Below are 19,181 nucleotides of genomic sequence, written 5' to 3'. Positions count from 1 at the left end.
CACTGAGCAAGCTGGTGGTTCAAATGCCTCTGAGCACTATGGAACTTAACTTCTGAGGTCATAAGTCTCCTAGAACTTAGAACTACTTAAACCTAACTAACCTAAGGACATCACACACACCCATGTCCGAGGCAGGATTCGAACCTGCGACCGTAGCGGTCGCGCGGTTCCAGACTGTAGCGCCTAGAACCGCTCGGACACCCCGGCCGGCAAGCTGGTGGTGCTCCATAATGACGTGGACTGTGTTAACATGGAATGGACTGGATCCTCTGGTGCAACTGAACCGATCATGACTGGAATGTTTATGTTCGCCTACTTGGAGACCATTTGCAGCCATTCATGTTTCCAAACAACGATGGAATTTTTATGAATGATCGAATGGTTTGGCTCTCCAGATCGCCCGACATGAATGCCATCAAACATTTATGCGATATAATCGAGAGGTCAGTTCGTGCACAAAATCCTGCACCGGCAACACCTTTGCAATTATGGGCGGCTATTGAGGCAGCATGACTCAACATACCTGCAGGGGAATTCCAACGACTTGTTGAGTCCATACCACGTCGAGTTGCTGCACTGCGCCGGGCAATTTTGGGAGGTGTCCGATGTCTTGTCACCTCAGTGTGTAGTTTCCCACTGCTTAGGGTTCATTTCCATGTGCTCCCAATTTGCAACTGCAGAAACTACTTCTTAATTTCAAAGCCAATATATGATACCTGGACCAAATAAAGAAAAACTTTTTGGTCTCCGCTAAGTTAATTTGTGTCTCTTCCTTTCTGCATCTTGAGTATTCTTGGTTTATACAGACAAATAATATTACACGTCTTCTAAAGTGGTTTTATTTCTACCTCTTTTCGTCGCTCCCGACTTTGTCTTTTTTGGACGTAGCCCTAATTCTAACATTCGAAATCTGTGCACAACACTCAACACTTCTTAAACCTTTCACACCCTCGGCCAGAGGGGGGGGGGGGGGCTGTTTGCAAAGCTTAGCATTTGCATCTGTTCTCCTAGCACTCGTATTGCCGCTGTGCCCACACAGCGAGGTTGGCGTTAGTGAACAGTGCGCTATGTAAAGCACGCCCATGAGACTGCAGCTGACACGTGTAGCCCCTCCCACTGTCCTGTGTGCCAGCCGAGGCCCACTGGCCGCGTGTCGGCGCCGTACCGACCGCCCTACTGACACATTTTCTCCCGGGCGCGAGCGCCACCAAGGACAGCTCGTGCACTTCTACCATCTCCGCCGATTTCTAGACGCATTTCTCACTCGAATGTCGCAAAGAAGCGACACAATGTTTACTCTTTCCGCGCGGCGCCCGCAGTGAATAAAACAATGCCACATCAGGACTACAGCACCTGGACTGAAAAGCGGTTGAGCTGCGCAATAACAGCCTCACGCTCTCCATCCCAGAGACGTAAAAAAAAGCTGCAGCAACGCACCCATCGTATCACTACAATTGCCGTAAAGCATCTTGCATGCTTACGTCTCAAAAAGGGCTTACCCCGAGAGTGGCCTGGGAAGAGGAAACAAACCCTACCCCCAAGGAAAAAATAAATAAATAAATAAATAAAACCGATCTCGCTCCCTGCCCCGCCATGTAGACAAAAGTATCAACTGAGCATCAGTCCAAAGAAAGCCAGAATACGAGACTGACTAGCAGCATGGATCCCCAGAGTAGTTTGTCGCGAAATATGACAACTAGGCTGTCGATTTTCGCTATTCACCTCGCGACGGAAAATGCCACATGGCTCTGGGTTCTAAAGGACTGCAATAACGCTGTATTTTCAATTCGCGTCATTTCTCTCGAGTCACATTTGCGCATCAAAAACCGGTAAAAATGTGAATACAGAAAGCATTCGCATACGTCTGGACGTTACCTGCTTGACAGCAAAATAATAGGTACAAATCTCGTGCAAACTATGCTCCCTCAATAAAGTACATTGTGTGTAGTAGGTACCTATTACAAAGTGGTAGTATTAGTTTGATTTTCTTTGAACCTGGGTCCACCGTTCCTAAGTATTTTAAAATTATTCCTTTTCGTCCACAACTGTTAATATGCAGATGTAAAATATTATAACATACACTGACGGAAAAAATCGCAACACCAAAAAGTAATTAGTGTTGAGTAATGAAATTTCGAGAAGACATGTGTCTCAATACCATATGTAAGTGATTGACATTACAAGGTCACAGGTTAATGTGTTTAAGAGATAAGTCATTGCAAATGTGAAATGCGGTGTAACCGCCAGAATGTTGAACGCAAGCATGCAAACGTGCATGCATTATGTCGTACAGGTGCTGGATGTCAGTTTGTGGGATGGAGTTCCGTATCTCTTGCAGCTGGTCGGTCAACACGGGGAAGGTTAAAGCAATTAGTGGATGCCGCTAGAGTTGTCCGTTGATGTCGCATATATGCCCGATGGTGAGCCAGCAGGCCAAGGCAACATGTCGACAATCTGTATAGCATGTGGATTACAACAGCGGTATGCGGGCAAGCGTTATCCTGTTGGAGAACACCCCCTGGAATGCTGTTCATGACTGGCAGCACAACAGATCGAATCAACAGACTTGCAGTCAGGGGTAACCACTAGAGTGCTCCTGCTGTCGTAAGAAATTGCACCACAGTCCATAACAACAGGTGTAGGTTCAGTGTACCTAGAACACAGGCAGGTTGGTTGCAGGCCCTTAGCTGGCCTCCTTCCAACCAATTCACGGCCGTCACTGGCACCAAGGCAGAACCAGCTTTCATCAGAAAATACAACAGGCCTCCTCCCTGCCTTCCAATGACTCTCGTTTGACAGCCCTGAAGTCACAAATGGCGGTAACTTGGGGACCGTGGAATGCACGCTACAAGGCACCTCCCTCCAAGCTGTCCTTTAAGTAACTGATTTTTAACAGTTCGTTGTGTCACTATGGTCAGCTGCTGCTCAAATTGCTACTAGAGATGCATTACGATGCGCCCGAGCCATGCACCGAACAAGATATTCTTTCCTCTCGGGCCGGCCGGTGTGGCCGAGCGGTTCTAGGCGCTTCAGTCTGGAACCGCGCGACCGCTATGGTCGCAGGTTTGAATCCTGCCTCGGGCATGGATGTGTATGATGTCCTTAGGTTAGTCAGGTTTAAGTAGTTCTAATTTCTAGGGGACTGATGACCCCAGGTGTTAAGTCCCATAGTGCTCAGAGCCATTTGAACCATTAAAAAAAAAAAAATCTCTCGGTAGTGCCATATGGTCCAAGGGAGCACGGTCTTCTTGTGACCGCAAATTCTCGCGAACACCGCTGAAAGCAATCGTGTACAGTGGCTACATTCCTGCCAAGACTTTCTGCATTATCGCAGAAGGAACATCCAGCTTCTCGTAGCCCTATTACACGACCTCATTCAAACTCAGTAAGACGTTGCCAATGGCATATTTGCTGACTAACATCAACACCACTCTCAACCGTACTAACGCTCACGACCGTTACATAGCGTATTTAAAGCAAAACTAATTGACTTATGCGACTGGCACGAAATTTTAATAGGCTAGATGCCATCTTTCAGATTTAGAAACACGCCTACCAACTTCCGTTTATGTCGTACAACTCCTTCTCCGTGTTCCGATTTTATTTCTGTCAGTGTATTTTATTGTAAGTGGCAGAGCTGCAATGCCATTAAAGTTGCTACTTGCCCTGTATCCACGCTATTAGATGTATATGAAATACCCGCAATGCGTGTGTGTGTCATTATTATAAATATGTCCGCAGCTCGTGGTCTAGCCGTTGCTGCCTCTGGATCACGGTGTCCCGGGTTCAATGCCCGGCCGGGATAGGGATTTTCTCTTTCCGGGGACTGGGTGTTTGTGTTGTCCTCATCATTTCATCACCATCATAATCATTCTGACAGTAGCTAGATCGGACTGTGTATAATATAAAATTGGACTGTAAAAAAATTGCACAGTTGAGCGCCCCACAAACCAAACATCATCATCACTGTAAATATGTTGTGTACATGGGGCTAAGTTCCTTGGAACAACACCTCCGACTGAATTGACAATATATGTCATTGCATATTTTGGATAATCAAACAGCTAACAAATTTATCTAGAAAATTAGTTCATCTAGTGTAATTTATATTCTGTTTAGTCATTACTTTAGCTTAAAGATCAGTGTACTGAAGATATATATTCTTTTTATAATGAAAAGGGTATATGGCCGAAATTGCTTAACAATAATAAAAGTAAAAATTAACAGTTGGAGGCAGCATGGAATGATTAGAAAAATAAGTATGTTTGATGGTTAATAAACTCTTGTTTTTCAACGTCTTTCAGCATTATTTTGTAAAAAAATGTGCATCGTTTTCTCACCCTCTCTATCTATGAGTTTCCTGTGACGCCCTCCCCCCCCCTCCCCCCCCCCCCGCCCTCCGCCCTTCGCCTAGCACAGGGGTGATCATTGAAAATAAAATTGAAAGCGGAGGGTAAGTGGCGGGAGAGGGACAAGAAGCGAAAGAGGGAGGGTGGATTATAGGGCGATACACCGAGCACTGCTGGCGGAAAGAAGACAGGTAATCTTTCATTCGCTTGGCCTCTGAAAAGTAATGACATTTGGAGGATGTAAATGACTTAAAGGCAAAATACTCACAGAAATAAAGTAAGCTGAACTACTTTTTGGATCCGCTATTACATACACATCAAACGTAGACGTGAGTACAAAGCTACAAAAATGCTATGTGCCGCAATCAAACGGCATTTTAAAAATAGGGTAAGAGATATATTACTGATAAAGTAGTGGCGCTAAAAATGTTGATGTTGGGTGTGAATGTAGGGCATTCACTGAACGACAGATCAAAATGATACGTAGAAATAAGATTGCTGACGGCAGTACCTAGTTGAAATCTTCTTGACAGGATGAGATTCCAAAATACCAGGAACGACTTAAACGTATTTAATCTCAGTTATCAAATAATTCCGCGCGGGATTAGCGAGCGGTCTAAGGCGCTGCAGTCATGGACTGTGCGGTTGGTCCCGGCGGAGGTTCGAGTCCTCCCTCGGGCATGGGTGTGTGTGTTTGTCCTAAGGATAATTTAGGTTAAGTAGTGTGTAAGCTTAGGGACTGATGACCTTAGCAGTTAAGTTTCAAATGGTTCAAATGGCTCTGAGCACTATGGGACTCAACTGCTGAGGTCATTAGTCCCCTAGAACTTAGAACTAGTTAAACCTAACTAACCTAAGGACATCACAAACATCCATGCCCGAGGCAGGATTCGAACCTGCGACCGTAGCGGTCTTGCGGTTCCAGACTGCAGCGCCTTTAACCGCACGGCCACTTCGGCCGGCTTAGCAGTTAAGTCTCATAAGATTTCACACACATTTGAACATTTTTTTTTATCAAATAATGATGCAAAGTAAGAAATGGAAACAGCGTTCTAGTATCGGAATGGTTCATTTAACAGAGCCGTAACAGTTTTCCTTTCTCATCCTTGGTCATCTGAGATAGTATTTCAGTTTTCATGATCATATCACAGGAAGATTGAACACAACTTTTATTTCTTTTCTCCGAACGTCGCAAGTCTGGGTTTCTAGCGGCGCCAGTGAACCCAGTTGTTATTGGTGGTCAGTGCGCACTGCTGGCGCCAGGTAATGCTTGAGAAGTGTCAGTGAGATGTCGAAAGCTTCACTTTTACTAGACATTATTACATTATTATTATCATCGTCATCATCACTACTTTAAGAAGTAAATCCTCCACAGCGCTCATTACCGTTCTGTTTCGCGACTTCTCTGATCCCCTGAGTTATACGAGAGGTGTTCTACAAGTAAAGCAACACACTTTTTTCTGAAAGCAAGCTAGCTTTTTCCAGGATTCCAATACACCACATCATTCCCCACTCTTTTGACTACGAAACCCTATTTTTCAACATAATCTCCGTTAAAAGCGACGGCCTTATACCACCTTACTGGGAGGACCAACGTTTTGCTACATCAACAACTTCCCCGACATCCAAGTAGTGCTTCCCGCGAAATGCATCCTTCATTGGGCCAAACAGATGCAAATCGGAATGTGCAAGATACGAGCTGTAGGGTGGATGATGGAGAACAGTTCAGTGAAGTTTTGTGAGTTCCACTCGACTGCGCAAACTTGTGTGAGGCCTTGCGTTGTCATGGAGAAGTTCGTTCGCATTTTTGTGGCGACGAACATTCCGAAATCGTTTCTTCAATTTCCTAAGGGTAGCGCAATACAATTCAGAGTTGATCATTACAACATGAGGCAAAGGACAACAAACAGAATAACCCCTTCAGAGTCCCAGGAGACCGTTGCCATGACATTACCGTCTGAGGGTGCGGCTTTGAACTTTTTCTTCGGAAGAGAAGAAAGAGGTGCGGCACCAATCAATGGATTGCAGTTATTTTTCCAGCTCGTAGTGACGAGCCCATGTTTCATCGCCTGTGATGATGATAGACAAAGTATTGTCACGATCAGCCTCGTAACGCGCAAGCAATTCCGCACAGATGATCCTTCGTTGCTCTTTATGGTCTTCTGTTGGGAGGCGAGGAACCCAGAGGGCAAACGCCTTTGAGTATTCCAAGTGCTGCATGAGTGTGTCAGTACCACCAACAGAGACGCCTAGTTGAGCAGCGAGGTGTTTGATTATGATCCGTCCATCAGCTCGAATGAGAGTGTCCACACGTTCCAGTACTGCAGTAGCGACAGCTGTGTGTAACCATACGCCACGCGGGAGATCGGGCAGGCTTCCGCTAGCATGCTACGATGACAGACAAATGGCTCCAAGCACTATGGGTCTTAACATCTGAGGTCATCAGTCCCCTGGACTTTTGAACTACACTACTGGCCATTAAAATTGCTACACCATGAAGATGACGTGCTACAGACGGGAAATACAGGGTGGCGCAGATGGATCGGGTGGTTTTGAAGTGGACTGTACGTCTGGAGGGGGGGAGCCAGGTGTTCGGCGACTTCGTCCTGTGGTGGGGGGGGACGGGAAGTTTCAGTTGCAGGCTGGCAGTCAGTCGCGATGGCTACGTGGTCCGTTGAGCATCGTGTTTTCGCAGTGGAAGAGTTCATACGCAATAACGAGTCAATTGTTGCTGTGACGCGTGCCTTTCGCCGGCGTTTCAACATCCCACCTCGCGGTAGTGTTCCTAAGCGAGATACGATATTGAGTTGGGTGCATAATTTCCGCACTACTGGTTCATGTGCTCCAAAATGGACGCCTAGACCGCCAACAATAACAACGCCTGAGAACGTGGAGCGTGTGAGACGCGATGTCACTGCGAGCCCACGTCGATCAACGAGACGTCGTGCTCAAGCTCTTGGAATGTCACGTCGGAGCCTTCAAAGGATTCTTAACGAAGAACTGAAATTCCACCCCTATAAAATCCTGTTGGTACAGAAGATTCTCCCAACAGACCATCTTCAAAGGCTTCAGTTTAGCCAACAGATGTTGGAGTTATTGGAAGATGTAAACCTGATTATCATGATGTCTGACGAGGCTCACTTTCACATTAACGGATACGTAAACAAGCAAAATTGCCGTTACTGGGCCGACACTAACCCAAGAGATCTACACCAACGGCCTCTCCATAGTGACAAAGTGACGGTTTGGTGTGGGGTTTCTAAGGTAGGGATAATTGGTCCTTACTTTTTTGAAAATGAAAGGGAGCAGGCGGTTACTGTTAATTCGCAGCGTTATGTGAACATGATTGAAGATTTTCTTCTCCCACAACTTGAAGAGAACAATTACGACATGGGCAATATGTGGTTCCAACAAGACGGGGCAACTGCACATACCGCTAGGATATCAATGCAAGCTGTACGCGCTCTGTTCCCTGGCCGTTTGATTTCCCGTAATGGAGATGTCCATTGGCCCCCTCGCTCGCCGGACCTCACGGTATGTGACTTTTTCTTATGGGGCTATTTAAAAGCAAGGGTCTACATGAACAAACCCCGGACCATTCAGGAGTTGAAGGCAGCAATTCACACCGAAATCACATCAATTCCTGGTGATGTGCTTGAGCGGGCAATGCGGAACGTTAAGGACTGACTCCAAGAATGCGTCGCTCGAGAAGGAGGGCATTTGATGGATGTAATTTTTAAAAACTAACATTACTATTTTTTTGTTAATAAACTTCCATTGTAACTACACGTTTTGCACTTTATTTCAATCCAATACCTTTACAATTGACAGTTTGACAAGTATTTTAAAACCACCCGATCCATCTGCGCCACCCTGTATAACCGACAGGAAGAAGATGCTGTGATGTGCAAATGATTAGCTTTTCAGAGAATTCACACACCGCTGGCACCGGTGGCGACACCTAAAACGTGCTGACATGAGGAAAGTTTCCAACGGATTTCTCATACACAAACAGCAGTTGACCGGCGTTGCCTGGTGAAACGTTGTTGTGATGCCTCGTGTAAGGAGGATAAATGCGTACCATCACGTTTCCGACTTTGATAAAGGTCGGATTGAAGCCTATAGCGATTGCGGTTTAGTATCGCGACATTGCTGCTCGCGTTGGCCGAGATCCAATGACTGTTAGCAGAATATGGAATCGGTGGGTTCAGGAGGGTAATACTGAACGCCGTGCTGCATCCCAACGGCCTCGTATCACTAGCAGTCGAGATGATAGGCATCTTATCCGCATGGCTGTAACGGATCGTGCAGCCACGTCTCGATCCCTGAGTCAACAGATGGGGACGTTTGCAAGACAACAACCATCTGCACGAACAGTTCGACGACGTTTGCAGCAGCATGGACTATCAGCTCGGAGACCATGGCTGCGGTTACCCTTGGCGCTGCATCACAGACAGGAGCGCCTGCGATGGTGTACTCAACGACGAACCTGGGTGCACGAATGGCAAAACGTCATTTTTTCGGATGAATCCAGGTTCTGTTTACAGCATCATGATGACTGCATCCGTGTTTGGCGACATCGCGGGAACGCACATTGGAAGCGTGTATTCGTCATAGCCATACTGGCGTATCACCCGGCTTGATGGTATGGGGTGCCATTGGTTACACGTCTCGGTCACCTCTTGTTCGCATTGACGGCACTTTGAACAGTGGACGTTACATTTCAGATGTGTTACGACCCGTGGCTCTACCCTTCATTCGATCCCTGCGAAACCCTACATTTCAGCAGGATAATGCACGACCGCATGTTGCAGGTCCTGTACAGGCCTTTCTGGATACAGAAAATGTTCCACTGCTGCCCTGGCCAGAACATTCTCCTGATCTCTCACCAATTGAAAACGTCTGGTCAATTGTGGCCGAGCAACTGGCTCGTCACAATACGCCAGTCGCTACTCTTGATGAACTGTGGTACCTGTACACGCCATCCAAGCTGTGTTTGACTCAATGGCCAGGCGTATCAAGACCGTTATTACGGCCAGAGGTGGTTGTTCTGGGTACTGATTTTTCAGGATCTATGCACCAAATAGCGTGAAAATGTAATCACATGTCAGTTCAAGTACAATATATTTGTCCAATGAATACCCGTTTATCATCTGCATTTCTTCTTGGTGTAGCAATTTTAATGGCCAGTAGTGTATTTTGCAGTTGCTAAGACGGGATGCGGAGAGGTAACACAACCGATCGAGGTATGACGCGAAAAACTTCAACTGTGATGTTTACAGGAAAAATCGCCACTTCAAAGGGGCGTGCAGAGGTTACAGCAATGACAGCACATTTGTGAAGAGCTGGACTCAATTGCTCGCCAGGGTACAAGATTTGCCTTCCTGTGACTTCGGCGAATATCAGGTGAAGGCCGAAATGAATTACCAACAGATTGCGGCCTCACTCTTGGACACCAGAGGTAAAAGTGTCCCCAACGATCATCATGTTAATAGAATGTTAAATAAAGAAAACAAAAAGGACAGTATAATCACAAGATGATAACATAAACATCAGTTGACTGCAGAATTTCCTGGGAAAATTATCCTTGACGATTTTTATATACGAAAGTTGACTGAGACATTTTACTATTCTTCACATATTTTCAGTAGGGGGAAGAAGCTGCGAGTTCATTTACATCTTTGGACAGGTACCGAAATAGCCAGTGCTTCTTCGTCTGTTCAACCAGATAAAACGAAATGCGATCACATTAAATGACTCAGACAAACTCAAGATTAATGCAAGCACCGTGAGTAACGCAGCCGAAACGGGCGCGTTACAATCGTGGGCCGATAAAATCGATCTTTCGGGCTTGACGAGGGGCCTTGGGGATGATTACTTAGTGAAGACTGCAGATACTAGGAAACGTATAAAAATAAGAGGCGTTTTACATCTGTCATATGTGGAATACTCAATTAAGCTCCTCGGTTTGTCCATATACAAGTGCAGCTCTGTGAAAATAAAGTACATGCTCAGTATTATAACTTCCGATATCTGCCTCGAGCCTATTATACGGAACGAGGTAATGCTGTCGTTAGAAAACTGGACTCGGATTTGGGAAGACAGCGGTACAGGCAATCAATCGTCTGGCCATACAGATTTTGATATTCCATGCTTCCCCTTAACAACATTCGGTAAACGTGGCTAAGCTGCCTTACAGGCAACCAGTAATGTCCTTCCTCACCCTTCCCAACTTCCACTCTACATCTGCATCCATCCTCTAAGAACCACTGCGATACTCATGGCCGAGGGAATTTTCCGTTGTACTACAAATTAGGGTTTGCTCCAATCTAATCCGCTTACGGAGTGTACGAAGAATGACTGTGCTTTTACCTCTTTGCATGCTATAATTAGTCTAATCTTGCTTCATGATCCCTACAGAAACAATACGTTGGATACTGATTCCTCAAGACTGGTTCTTGCAACTTTGTGATGGGTAGTTTACGTCTGACTTAAAACCTCTTCCAGTTCCCGTTTTTCATCGGGTGAGTCACACAAATCTGTGATCACTGTCGTCGCTCTTCTTTGTGTAAGTTCAAAGTACCCAATTAATTTTGTTTCTTATGGAATCCATAGAGTTGAGTAATGTTGTAGACTTGACCGCACGATTATTTTGTAAGTTGTCTCCTTTTTTATACGAAATTTCTAAGTCGAAGGAGACAAAAGTGGCGCAGGAGACGAAACGCTGGTTCCTAGATGAATAAAAAAGTCTTCAAGTCTCCACAGATAATAGTCGGTGACGTGTCGTATCCGTATGAAGAAATAATAATAATAGTTATTAGTTTAGTTTCTCTCAGTTTTTGAAGAAGAGTGTGAAGAGGAGTTAGTGGATGGTCCTTTTTTGGCCTATCATCTGTTGTCTAAACAACTACAGGCTAGTTTTGCAGCTAGAAACGCACCCGCACTTCTTAGCTCGCGTTTCATCTGACGTCAGTCTTGATGGATGCTGAGCAGTCCTGAAGGCGTCACATAACGCTGGTGGAGCACTATGGCGTCACTACTACAAAAGGGCCGACCGATGTGACCGAGAGTGCTTCAGTCTGGAACCGTGCGACCGCTACAGTCGCAGGTTCGAATCCTGCCTCGGGCATAGATGTGTGTGATGTCCTTCGGTTAGTTAGGTTTAAGTAGTTCTAAGTTCTAGGGTACTGATGACCTCAGATGTTAAGTCCCATAGTGCTCAGGGCCATTTGAACCATTTAGTACACAAGGAGAATGTGTGCATGTGTTCTCCTTCCAGTGGCTGGGTAGAATGAGAGCCCACATTATTTTCAAACGCCGACACTATCGCGCAGGCTTATCCAGAACTGCAAAGGAAACGCAAAAAAACAGAGGAAGCACATCATAGTCCACAGTTAGGCAGCAGCAGCCGGCCGAGGCACAGCAGCAACAGGGAAGTAACCCATTTTGGGACATTTTATGCGTTCCTTAACAGGAGCGAATTGTATAGTCTCAGCTGTATGCTTTGGTAGTTTAGTTTCTTGAGTTTCTACGTGTTAAGTTAATGTTTAAGAGATACAGTTCTCACGTTTTCGTTTGCGTCGAAAAGTAACTTCATTTTGTGATATATTACAAGTTCCTAATCAGGTGCGACTTATTTAACCTCAGCTGAGAGCTTTGGTAGCTCAGTTTCTGAATCTCTGAGTGTTAATCTTATTTATTTGACACAGTTGTGCATTTTCCTCCACGTCCACAGTAGAGTTCTGTAGCGCATGTCGATTGTCCCTGTTTTTGTAGTGTAGTTTTCCACGGTCTGGGACTGTTATTGCTGTGGGCTGAGGCGAGCCGAGTTGGTGACACTCCATTCTTAGCTCCAGGCTGTGATGGCTTCAGTTACATAGCTTGAGGCTGCAGTGGATGGGCATCACTCTTGTGGCCCAGCAGTGGAGACCCAACGGATGTCCAGCACATACGTGTCTGCCGATCAGCCAGCACTGTTGGCAAGTCCAGTTACTTCACGCACTGAAGTTGACCCCTCACCCATGGTCAAGTTGGAAGTCACCTCAGGTCGTGGCAGGCGGCGAAATACTTCCCAGGGCCTCCACAGTTAGTCGACAAACAGGTTTCAGGTACTGCCTGTGGCTGACACTGTGTCTCAGCCAGATGCAGTCGCTTGTCGTGTTTCAGAGGGAACCTCTCAGCTTGCAAGGTCCAGGCAATCACAGAGTGTCGGATTATTGGTAGTTGGAGTTCCAATGTTAGGCGCGTTATGGGGCCCCTTAGGGACATAGCTGCCAAGGAGTATTGGTTGGTTGGTTGATTCCAGGGAGGGGACCACACAGGAGGTCATAGGTCCCATCGGATTAGGGAAGGATGGGAAAGGAAGCCAGTTGTGCCCTTTCAAAGGAACCATGCCAGCATTTGCCTGAAGCGATTTAGGGAAATCATGGAAAATCTAAATCAGGATGGCCGTGCGTGGGTTTGAACTGTCATCGTCCCAAATGTGCGTCCAGTGTGCCAAGGAGGGGAAGAAAGCCAATGTGCACTCTGTGTGCATAACGGGTGCACCCATTCCAGATACAGAATGCATCCTTCCGCGTGCCACAAAGAGCCAGGGTGCAGCCAGCTGCAGCTGATGGCTCACATCAGTAGCAATGATGTGTGCCGCTTTGGATCGGAAGAGATTCTCTCTGGTTTCGAGTGGCTAACAGAAGTGGTAAATGCTGCCAGTCTTGCTTGCAAGATGCCAGCAGAGCTCAACCATTTGCAGCATAGTTGATAGGACCGATAACCCAACGGTGTTCAGAAAAAATAGGTTAAACACAGTTGGCGGCCGCGTGTTTGTTGCTGTTAGAAGTAATTTATCCTCTAACGAAACTGAAGTAGTTCCTGTGAGTTAGTATGGGTAGAGGTCTTTCTTGGCAACCGGAATACAATAATAAACTGGATCCTTTTAACGAACTCCCAACTCAGATGATACAATTGCTGAAAGGTTCAAAGAAAACTTGTGTTTAATTCAAACATGCATCTGACTCATACAATTACAGTTGATGGTGACTTTAATTTACACTCGATATGTTGGCGATAATGCATGTTTAAATCCGAAGGTACACAAAATATCATCCGAAATTGTGTTAAACACATTCTTTGAAAATTATTTGGAGCGCTTAGTTCATGAGCCCACGCAAACAGTAAACGGCTGTGAAAACACACTTGATCTCTTAGCAACAAATAATCCTGAGGAGCATCAAAATGGATACAGGGATTAGTGAACACGGTGTTGTCGTAGCGAGACTGAATACTGTAGCCCAAATCCTCCAAAAATAAATGAAAAATATACATATTCAAAAAAGCAGCTAAAAAGTCCCTTGAGGCATTTCTGTGAGAGAATCTCCACTTCTTCCAAATTAACGTGTAAGTGTACACCAGATGTGGATTGAATTAAAAGAAATAGTATCAACAGCAATTGACATTTAAAACCAAATAAATCAACAACCGGCAGAGCTCATCCCCATGGTACACAAAACGGGGCAGAACACTGTCGCAGAAGCAAGGAAAAAAGCATGCCATATTTTAACGAACACAAAACCTAAAAGATTGGCGATCTTTTACAGAATTTCGAAATTTAGTGCGGACTTCACTGCGATGTGCTTATAACAGTTTCCACAACGAAACTTTGTCTCGAAACCTGGCACAATATTTACAACAGATTCTGGTAGTATGCTAGGTATCCTAGCAGCAAGACACAATCATGCCGTCTCTGCACGATGGCAATGAAAATACTTTCGACGACAGTGCTAAGCAGTTACTAAACACAGCCTTCCGACATTCCTTCACCAAAGACGACGAAGTAAACATTGCAGAATTCGAATCAAGAACACCTGCCAACATGAGTAACTTAGAAGGAGATATCCTCGGACTAGTGAAGCAACTTTAATCACTTCATAAAAGCAAGTCTTCCGGTCCAGACTGTATACCATTAGGTTCCTTTCAGAGTATGCCGAAGTAATAGCTCCATACTTAACAATCGCTCGCTCGACGAAAGATCAGTATCCCCAGAATGGGACGTTGCACAGGTCACACCAATATTCAAGAAAGACAGTAGGAGTAATCCACTAAATTACAGGCCCACATCATTAACATCGATATGAAGCAGGATTTTCTAACATATATTGTGTTCGAACATTATTAATTACCTTCAAGAGAACGGTCTATTGACACACAGTCAACACGGATTTAGAAAACATCGTTCTTGTGAAACACAACTAGCTCTTTACTCACACAAAGTATTGAGAGCTACTGAAAATAGATTTCAAATTGGTTCCGTATTTCTAGATTTCCAGGAGGATTTTGACACAATACCACACAAGCGGCTTGTTGTCAAAACGGCTTATGGAATATCGTCTCCGTTACGTGACTGGATTCGTGATTTCCTGTCAGGGAAGTCACAGTTTTACATTAACTGACGATCAGTAATAGAAGTAAAGCAGAAGTGATTTCTGGCGTTCCCAAAGGTAATGTTTTAGGCCCTCTGCTGTTCTTTAAGTATATAAATGATTTAGGAGACAATCTGAGCAGCCGTCTTAGGTTGTTTGCAGACGATGCTGTCGTTTATCGTCTAGTAAAGTCATCAGAAGATCAAAACAAACTACAAAACGATTTAGAAAAGATATCTGTATGATGCGAAAATTGGCAATGTTCCCCTAAAAGGAATCCGTTGAACTTCCTTTACACTAAAAATCAATCAAACCTAAAGGCCACAAATTCAACTAAATACCTTGGAATTAAATTTACGAACAACTTAGACTGACTGGGAAGAACACACAGAAAATGTTTTGGGTAAGGTAAACCAAAGACTGCGTTTTATTGGCAGAACACTTAGAAAATGCAACTTATCTACTGAAGAGACTGCCTACACTACGCTTAACCGTCCCTTTTGGAGTACTGCTGCGCGGTCGAGGATCCTTACCAGATAAGATTAACAGAGTACACCGAGAAAGTTCAAAGAAGACCAGCGCGTTTTGTATTATCGCCAAATAGGGATGAGACTGTCACTGACATGATACAGGGTTTGGGGTGGACACCATTTATCGTTGCGACAGAATCTTCTCACGAAATTTCAATCACCACTTCCGCCTCCGAAAAGAAAATACTTTTTTGACGTCGATCTACATAGGGAGAAACGATCATCACAATAAAATGTGGGAAATCAGAGCTCGCACGGAAAGCTATAAGTGTTCGTTTCTCCGCACGCTGTTCGAGATTGGAATAATAGAGAATTATTGTGAAGGTGGTTCGATGAATCCTCTGCCAGGCACGTAAGTGTGATTTCAGAATATTCATGTTGATGTAGACACATAATAAATTTTACCAGCAGTTCAACTCATAAAACAAATCGATCATTATAAACATTTGATGTTCCACAAGCGAAATTCATGTCTTCAAGTATCGGTTTGGCTGTTGTGGAGATAAATGGTTCCTCCGGAGGAAGATCCAACACAACGCAGGGAGATTTACAGCTAGTTTATAAGGTTCCCCTTCTGTGTCATCGGTGAAAGATTGTTTTTTATGCAACACGTAACCAGAGCGCCTACCACTCGTGGCTAGTTGGTTGCTTCTTTGCCTTTGATGTGGAACACGCCAGTCAGTAAATCAACATATGTAAAGCACTTCCTCAGTAAAAAATATGATAATATCTGATCACGTACAAGGCTATCTTTTAGGTCAATCTTAAGACACATTTATTTTTTTCACACATACACACACTTTACAGTACTACATATTCGGGAATTCTTATATCAAATAACAGGGGTTGTCAAGCAGATATTATTCAGTTAATGTTTCAAATTAGTCTTATCATCTATTACATTCTTCACATCACTGGGCATGTGGTCAACGAAATATGTCAGAATACAGCGTAAATCACCACCACTTAAATGGTACCTAAATCCCTGACTTCAAAGCAAATTACGTACCAAATTTGACAGTAAGAAATGATCTATTTGGCGTCTCAAAGATGTAGCTCATTTGAAAAGTTAAAATCACCGTAAGCCAGAAATTATATGAAAAGGCACGAAAATGAGCTTTATTAACACCTTTGATGTTTTCATACATAAGCATCCACATAAATATACCCTCAAGTGTGCAGAGGATGTTTTTGCGAATGTCATGTTTACCATTCGTTTCCGACAGTAATATTGTGCCAGTGAAGTACTAGCTAGAAGGATATATGATTTACAAAAAGTACGATACAAATTTGAAATATATAGCCTTACTGAAGTGGCAGTCAATCAATATCGAGCAAATTTTCTCTGGGAACAAAATTTTCCCCTGTGATCTGCAACAAACTGATAGCTGAAGTCACGTCCAGTAAATGACCCATAATTTTTGCGAAATATACAATTTTGTGTACATTCTCTCGCATGAAAATATTAACTATAGAATTTCGGCTAACTTGATGAATGACGTACTACAGGAAGGAAAAAAACCGCAGGGGAAACATAAGCAAGAAGTAAAGATACGTAAAGAAAATGCCAAGCCAATTAGAAATACAGAAAGTATGACTTTACCGTTTTGAAATGTTTTCGCGGCACACTTTTTTGCACGCAAGAACTACCGATGTTTTTTTGTTTAGAATGTAGAACGCACAACCGAGAAGCAATGTTGTAACAGCACTTAAATTTACTAAAATCGGCTAAAATTTTCCGAGTAAGTTGTGGGCGGTGCGATACAACATTTAATTTGCATTCATAATATGAAAATTTTTGAGCGATAATAAAAAAATGGTGAAACCCCTGTTACCATCAGATTTTAAAGTGACGAAAAATAGTCGACAGAACTGAAACCAAATGTAAGTAACAAGGTTACGGGGGATGTCTGCTCTAGTTTCAGCAGTTCCCTCACGCACTACTCAAGGTCTCCGCACGTGACCAGTATCAACAGTAAAGGTCAAGCTTCATGAGGATTAACTAACAAACACCAGCTTCAAATTGCGATAACTATAACAAAGGAAAAACATATCAATGAAGTGCGTTTACCAATAGGGCTAACTGTATCTGCAGAATTTCAACGAAATGTACATAAAAAAAAGAATAAACCTTGTCATCAGTCTATGATTTCTCGACATTGGAATAACAAAAGTAGTTTTAAAAAGCAAAGTAACAGTTATTATACTGTTTTGCTTCAGTTTTCATTTTTTTTAACAGTACGAGAGAGTTCGCAATCATATCGTGTCAGAAATTGCGAATTCCAGTTTTTCTACAATTTTGGCTTTACAGTTGAATCATGTATTCAGCACTTTTTCTATTCACAGCTGAAAAAGGAGCACGCCTCTGACAACATCTGTCGGTCACAAACGCTTCAAAAATTCGTTCGCTATTGGCATGCGACCTTCCTACAACCTTGTACCATTCCCCTATCACGTGAACGATGCGGCGAAACCCTCACGTGATGATAAAAACCGAATCTGGGCGTGAGTCTGACGTCACGTTCTACATGTCCTAATCAAATCAATAACTGTTGCGTTGCAAATATACCCGAATACAAAAGTATATAATCGAAACAACTGTCATAATTTTTCTTGTGGAAACGTTACCACATAACCTTCTTCCTCCCCTTCCTCTTATTCGCCAAGAATCGAATCCATCCGCTGCACGTCAGACAAGATTTACATGATGAACAACAAAATATTCTCTATTTTAATTGAAATAAGGTACCCGATGTCAATCTTATGTAATTAGGGGACATACACAATACAGCAAAAAAAGAGAAATAAACTAACAATTTAGTACAATAGATTATATGCAGAGTACGGTAGCTTAACTAATATTTTGGCTTTACTGTTGAATGTTCATGTATTCAGCACTTTTTCTATTCACAGGTGGCACACCTGACACTGACTTCGCACTTACTTCTCACAAAATAAACCAAACTTGACCTTCCTCATAAGCATTCATATCATTTAAGCAAATAATTTAATAAAACTACTACAATTTTAGCTTAACACTATGCAAAAGAACTGCTTGCAATGCGGAGAAACATTGTTGCACCGACACGACTTTCAGCCGTTGCGTAGCACGTTGCGGAAAACGTGACTAGGTACAGTGCGACCGAAAGATGTGACACACATGCACAAACAAGGATTCGTCGCGCGTGTCACTGATAGAGCTACTCGCAAGAGCTTTGTCAATGCGCTGAATGTTAAGTACGCGATAAATAAACATAGGAAGTTGGCACTCACGTTTCAAATTTCAGATGTTGAGAAGACGCTGATGTTTCATCCCAGTAACCGTGCGTCTCCATAGTGGATCAAATGATTTCCTTGACATGGGACTAGTAGCAGATATAGGCAACTGATGCTGTGGCAAGAAATGTGCTGCTGTTTACGACGAACAAACTGCTGAAACCTTCTTTTGACAGGTACAATTGCATAACGCCAACCACCAAGAAGGAACACTGCTGCGCTGCGCGAGCTACTGAACAGTCACTTGTTTCCACGCCTTGGCACACGTGCCGGTGGCAGTGACGTCACCGAGTCACACGATCGCCATGTGCCCGGCCCCCAGCGGTCACGTGGCAGCCAACGCGACCGCGCCGCCAGTGTCTGCAGCACGTTGCCAAGAACGCCGCAGCGCCGCGCAGGCAAGGACTTTTCTAGACGCTCTCCGCGATGGGTGCAGAAGTTGCAGTCACAAGCGCTGACTGCAGCCGCACTGCGTGTAACTGATTTGCAAAAATTCGCTGAAGAATTAATCCAGTGAAAGTCAACGGAAAACTCTACGCTTCTTATAATTACAGAACTCTCTGCAAACACGATGGATTGTCCCGTTCTGAAAGTAAAAGATACTATAGCGG

General features: G+C 44.1%; 1 protein-coding gene across 3 annotated transcripts in view; it reads right to left on the bottom strand.

Annotated features, from left to right (window-relative positions):
* Positions 1-18,804, bottom strand: part of LOC126259670 (transcription factor cwo) — a 160,536-nt gene extending 141,732 nt beyond the window's left edge. For all 3 annotated transcript variants that reach the window (XM_049956619.1, XM_049956628.1, XM_049956661.1), the window contains exon 1: positions 18,568-18,804. In XM_049956619.1, coding sequence (XP_049812576.1) covers positions 18,568-18,629 — 62 coding nt within the window. In that variant the 5' untranslated portion in view covers positions 18,630-18,804. The remainder of the gene's footprint in view (positions 1-18,567) is intronic.
* Between the last annotated feature and the right edge of the window lie 377 nt (positions 18,805-19,181).

The sequence above is a fragment of the Schistocerca nitens genome, chromosome 1 (assembly GCF_023898315.1).
Source record: "Schistocerca nitens isolate TAMUIC-IGC-003100 chromosome 1, iqSchNite1.1, whole genome shotgun sequence".
Lineage (NCBI taxonomy): Eukaryota > Metazoa > Arthropoda > Insecta > Orthoptera > Acrididae > Schistocerca > Schistocerca nitens.
The sequence above is the reverse complement of the archived record's forward strand: the minus strand, read 5'-3'. Positions and strand labels throughout refer to the sequence as shown.